Source organism: Gymnodraco acuticeps, unplaced genomic scaffold (genome assembly GCF_902827175.1).
Source record: "Gymnodraco acuticeps unplaced genomic scaffold, fGymAcu1.1, whole genome shotgun sequence".
Classification (NCBI taxonomy): Eukaryota; Metazoa; Chordata; class Actinopteri; order Perciformes; family Bathydraconidae; genus Gymnodraco; species Gymnodraco acuticeps.
Window position 1 is genome coordinate 1,017,752 of NW_022991123.1, and position 6,114 is coordinate 1,023,865.

At 36.0% G+C, this 6,114-nt stretch overlaps 1 protein-coding gene across 4 annotated transcripts; it reads left to right on the forward strand.

Annotated features, from left to right (window-relative positions):
- Positions 1 to 373: 373 nt before the first annotated feature.
- LOC117560278 (CD209 antigen-like) lies at positions 374 to 5,417 on the forward strand. Of its 4 annotated transcripts, none has more exons than XM_034237144.1 (7): positions 374 to 700; positions 995 to 1,131; positions 1,659 to 1,757; positions 1,853 to 2,647; positions 3,203 to 3,345; positions 3,765 to 3,874; positions 3,958 to 5,417. In XM_034237144.1, the coding sequence occupies exons 2-7, from the start codon at positions 1,026 to 1,028 to the stop codon at positions 4,094 to 4,096; spliced, it is 1,392 nt and encodes a 463-aa protein (XP_034093035.1). In that variant the 5' UTR covers positions 374 to 700; positions 995 to 1,025; the 3' UTR covers positions 4,097 to 5,417. The 4 variants fall into 4 exon arrangements, with proteins under 4 accessions (XP_034093035.1, XP_034093036.1, XP_034093037.1 ...); XM_034237145.1 differs by having other exon boundaries at positions 1,018 to 1,131; XM_034237146.1 differs by having other exon boundaries at positions 1,043 to 1,131.
- Positions 5,418 to 6,114: the final 697 nt, after the last annotated feature.

Sequence of the window (6,114 nt, forward strand, 5' to 3'; positions counted from 1 at the left end):
TTACGGCACAACCTGCATTGAATTAACGAAAGCCCAGAGTAATTATTTGAACTCGGTATCATCAGGTTTTCTACTCACTGATAATAACAGAAGGATGGATTTACTATTCATATAAATAATTATCAAAATACTGTAAGATATTGTCCACAAAATGCATTTCCTTAAATATATGTATGCTGGAACAAAGTTGTGTAATGGATCTGACTCAGACTATTCCCCAATATGCTGAAGTAAAAACTGCACATTCTGCATCTTTGTGTTTTTGTGAAATCTTTGACATCCGTTCAATGTAACATCTGTTCACATTGTGAAATATTCCCTTGTGACCTTGGAGGAGGCAGGTGTTTATTATAACCAAAAACACCAACCAATTTCACTGAAGAGTTTAAATGTGCTTATGGTAGAGGTGTTAAGATCAGTCTTGGAATGTTACATATATCCTGAGTTTAATTTCAATCCTACCTAAACCAGATTTTTTTGATTAACTCAACAGCAATAGGAAGAAAGTGGCTCTGGCTCCGCCCACTGAACAAACATCAATTTCTAGTCAACTGGCCACAATTGTAAAGAGAGTAAGTCCGGACTGTATTGAAGCATAAGCGCAATGCTTTTGCAGGGTGAAGTTCTAGGAAGCCAGTAGGTGAGATTCTGCTATCCAAGATATCCAATACTTCATAGTGCATCTTTTCAAAAAGCACAGGTAAGGTTGACTTTGTTTATATCCTCAATTAATGTTGTTTCAGGTCTACGTTTGGTATTATTGCCCAATAAAATACTAAACCGAGAGATTCATATTTGTATTGCAACCAGCAAGTTTTAGCACCAAGACAATGTTTGCAGATTCATAAAGTCTGGATTATCCTATTCATGTCAGGACAGGAATTTACTGACAGGGAAGGAATTAAAAAGGGAGAGATTACTTATAATGACATTGTTGGGAATACCTATTCATGATATTTTAGAGGATATTACTATTGTTTTTTGTATTTGCTAGTGAGATCCCATTTCATGAAGCAGATCCAAACATGACCGTTGAGTACAGTTCCTCTACAGTGACAAACATGGATATGGACAACAACAAAGTTGGCTATAGCCAATTCTTTGAAGATGGCAGCAAGCTTAGGCATTCAGGTAATACACTAAGAATTTCCTTCGAAATAATAAAAACATAAATGCAACCGGACAAACAAAGGTAATTCCCCTTTGGTCTACAGAGCTTTCAAAAACATTTTCCAGCTCACTATTCAGTTCCACATCTAACTACTTACCTACTTTGTATTTTAAGAAGGTACACTTGGCACTTTGGGATAGCAGGGGGAAGTCAACTGACACTGATTAAATGTTGTCGACTTATGATGCTATCTATTGTGTTTTGTATTTTTTCCACAAAGAATCCTGCAGAAGCACTACTTAAATCTTGTGTGAGGTGAATTTAATTCCTCTGTTTATATAAATCTAAATAAAACTACACATACTGTAATATAGGTTACTGTCAGTATCAGCAGACTCAAGTAAAAAATGATATTGCCACCATTTTAATAAAGGTGGTACCTCATAAAAAACATTTGAGAAGCTTTGTGTTGGTATTTGTAATATTTTCTGAGGAACCTGCAACTTCAATAATTTAAGTTTCTGCGTCTATTCTTTCTGTCCCTCAGTTTATGCTTTGAGGAACAGACCTTTCAAGTTTGCTACAGTCTGTCTCGGGCTGCTGTGCGTTCTCCTGTTGGCTGTGGTCATTGGTCAGAGTGTCCACTGTAAGTCCCTTCCTTGTCTCTGTCAAATATACTAGTTTCAAAAAGTTGGCTGATGTCATTTTAAAATAACTGTTATTTATCTCCATCTCTCACAGACAAAAAAGCAGAGCAAAACCATCAGAACAACTTAACAGCCATGAGTAGCGAGAGAGAGAAGCTGCAGGAGAACTTGAAGACGATGCGAAATGAAAGAAAAAACATTGAGATAAACCGCAATGACTTACAGCAAAGAAATGATTACCTATCTAAAAGAAAAGATGAACTACAGATCAATAACAATATATTGACCAGAGAAAGCAGCAGTCTAAAACAAAGCCAAACCGAGTTAAAGGCCAATAACGATGCTTCCATCAAAGAGGTAGAACAGCTTAAAGCCAGTAAAGAACAGCTGCAGACTACTAACAATGACTTGTCTACTGCTAAAGACGTGCTACAAAAACAGCACGATTCAGTGTTCAAACGCAAAAATGAGGTACAGGCCAGTTATGAATCAGTGACCAAAGAGAGGGACAATTTACAGAACAAATTAAATAATGCAACCAGATCAAGAGAGCAGCTACAGTTGAAGTTCAATGAAATGATTAATACAGTTGAGCATTTGCACGACAAGTACAACTTCTCCAACAGTGAGAAAGAGAAGATAGAAAGCAGTCACCAAAATCTAACAATATCCAAAGAAACGCTGCAGGCCACCTACGACGTACTGGCGAAAGCCACAGATGAGTTGCGGACTAATTACAAGTCCTTGGTTCAGGAAAGGGATGAGCTTGAAAACACTTTCAAAAATGCCACTGTGGAGAAAGACCTGTTGAAGGTGAAAAATGACAACCTGACTACTGAGAGGGACGCGTTGCAGGTGGAGGTTGATAGACTAAGGGCAGCAGTTCCAGGTAAGCAGAAAGAATAAATAAGTAAAAATAACCAATTTGGCCCGAAAATGTATATATCTCGATTGAAAGGGGAACATGCAACAACATTTGTTCTGATTGGTTTGAAGTCTGTCTATCTGTACCTGTAACAGTAAAATATACATTTCTTATATCGTACTTTTAACAATTGACAAAGTCAGGATTGGGGTTTGATGGTGTCTGGATAGTCCTTGTGTCTTGCATTTTTTCTTTATACTGCATACATTATGTGTTATTACTTTTTCTGCAAATATAATGAACCCTAACCCTAAAATCAGTATTCCCATGTTACTAAACTATACACATACATAGTATGATAAGAAAATAAACTAGCTTTTCAAGTTAACCACATTTTTTAAATGTCTCCAGATTTTTGCAAAGGCAAGGCCAAAGTAAACTTCTACCAAAGTAAAATCCAAATTTCAGTTTGCGAACAAAGGGCATGTTTTAAATGTTCCAAACTAACCACAGACACGTGCAAAAAATGCATTCTAATTTGTAAACATAATTGATTAATTCCTCTTTGGCATTTTTCAGCTAGTAACTGCCCCACTGGTTGGACGAGATTTCAGAGCAGCTGCTACTTCACCTCTGTTGAAAAGATTAGCTGGCGTCTGGCCAGGGAAAACTGTCAAACCAAAGGCGCAGATCTGGCAATAATAAAAAGCACAGAGGAAATGGTTTGTCTGGTTCTGTTCATATTTCTGTTCCTGCACAAGTGAGTGTCAACATAGACATTGTCATTGATGTTGTTTTATTTTGTAAAGCTGCACCAAACAATATTCTCACATTAACAAGATATCAATTGAGTTTTGATCGGTTTTGGCTTGGAATAACATAGCATTCACAAAAATTACAACATTGATATGACAAAAGTGTTCGGTGAATATTCACTAAATCGGAGTCGAGGGTCCCATATTTACTCTTTTTTATCTCTGTTTTTGGCCACCACCACCAACCGTGTGCATCTTTAATATGTTCAGCAATTTTTTGCTAACTTGACTTATACCATAATTTCATCTATCATTAATAAATGAAATGCATCTATGACTTTATGTTTGCAAAACCTCTGCAATTGTTTTTTCTCTGTCTCATATAGACCTTTGTGAATGGCTTATATTCAACTGATAAAGAAGTCTGGATTGGTTTGACGGATGCAGGAGTAGAAGGGCAGTGGAAATGGGTTGATGGGACACCGTTGACCACCACGTAAGAAGCTTAACTCATCTTTAACAACCTCTGAGAATAGACCAGTATTATGCTAATTGTATATGTCCCTCCTTTTTCTGCAGGTTCTGGGGTAAAGACCAGCCCAACAGCTTTGACGGTCGGAACCAGGACTGTGTGGAGTTCTGGCACCGTGCAACTGGGAATGGCGACTGGAATGATGAGAACTGTAATTTGGAACAACATTTCATCTGTGAGAAGTAGTTTGCCTGTACAGAAAGATATATATATATTTGGCAAGTACTGATAATCATAATATAATTTGTATGTAGCATATAACAAAAATGTAAAGACTGTAAATTGGAGATAATGGTTCTACTGTATATGAATATTATGTGACCAATATACAAAGACTGACACAAAGCAGCTAAGAGCTATAACTGGAAATGGTACATATTTTTATGATTTTTGTATTATAAAGTTACATTTAGTACCTATCGCCTATTGTGCTAGCGCAGAAAGTCATTGTATTGTGGCTTAGTCTAAGCGGGATTGATACTCTCATTTACATCTGCAAAATGCTTTAAAGTGATCATATTAGTGGTTTAATTCATTTACGGAGTGTCAGCTTGCTTTAAAATGTGTCCTGAGCCACCAGGTCCTGGTCAGCCAACAGCCTAAAGAAAGACAAACATGGTGAAAGTCAAATATGTTCAGTCAATAGATGAATAGTTGTTTTGCTTATATTATATATTGTATTAACATTTTTTGTACATGTTGATTCATGTAAACACATACAATAATTGATTTTAAATGAGAGAATCCAGCTTGAGCCACCACTCTAATGAGTTAATCTTCATGCAAACAATTAACTTGATTGTGTATGATATTTAGGGACAACACAAAATATATAACTTCATTAATCTGTAGTGTAGTGAATATGATCCAGGTAATGTGATATGGAAGTATTTGTCTGTAATGTATGGAAGCCTATAGTGGACTTTATTAAAATGGCAATGTTATATTGTGAAAAAAAGAATGTACTATTTTCACACAGGACTACCTACTGAAATCTGAATTGAATGCCATTGTATAGCAATATCACACTAACAAAAAATGTCATGGCTCTAACAAATTGCCAAAGGAGCCTATGGTGTCCTGAAGATGTTTGACGTCCTACTCAAAGCCCAACTTTCTTTAAAGGACAGTGCAAAGAGCATTGTCACAAAAATTGGGGCTTTTAAAAAAATGTGAGTTAAGTAATGCTTGCACAATGTAAAATAAGGCTACATTGTTTACATTGCATTTTCATTTTCAAATGTATTGCATTTGAACATTGTCCACTGTGAAGCAGGTAAATACTCCCAACAATTATTGTCAAATGCTGTTTTTGGAATATTGCTTTTTTTATTTCCACCTAAATAATTCTTGCTTACTTGTTACTTATATTTAATTTGATTTAACATTTGAATAGTGCCCAATATGCAGCAGTATGACTGTAATAATGTCTCATACTTGAAACAGTCCCAATCAAGCAGATGGGTTTTCGAGTGTTAAACTCGCAGTAATTAAATACTCAAATGTGTTTTATTGTTTGTTATTTTCAAAACACGATAGGAACACCATCCACAGCATGATACAACAAACCAGTATTACATTTCAAGGTGGACAACTCTGTCACATTGTTGACTGAATCCCCTCCAGCTTTTGGACTGGCAGTCCCATCGAAATCCTACTCATTCCTTTTCAGACCGCCTTCGCATTAGATGAAGAGTGTGTTCTCGTTTCTCTCTCAGTGCTGTAGGCGTTCCTTTCCAATTGATTTCTCCTTAGTTCCTCTTGAAAGATTTAAATCAATGTTTTACCTAGTGTTCACAGAATAAAACACTTGAATAATAAGGAATCTTCACACACATAAACTAAATGTTATCTGAGCATGATCTATTAACTATAATAGATTAGATTACCAGCACATTTAATTTAAGGACGTTTTTCATACTTGTGACAAAGGTATACCACTTATACTGCCACGACCCTTAACAATAATAATCATAATTTATGATAAAGAAATTCATAGTTTAAAATCAGATTGCTGCTTAAAGGCCCGGTACACTGAGTTTAACATATAAGGATACCTTTATTTGTAATGAAGAGTATTACCAATTCTGGAAAAAAACAGCGAACAATATCCTCTGTTGCTCTCGAGAACCTTTTTTGAGTTTGAAATAAATCACCTAGATCAGGGATGGGCAACTTGGATGGTGGTGGGGGCCACATAATTG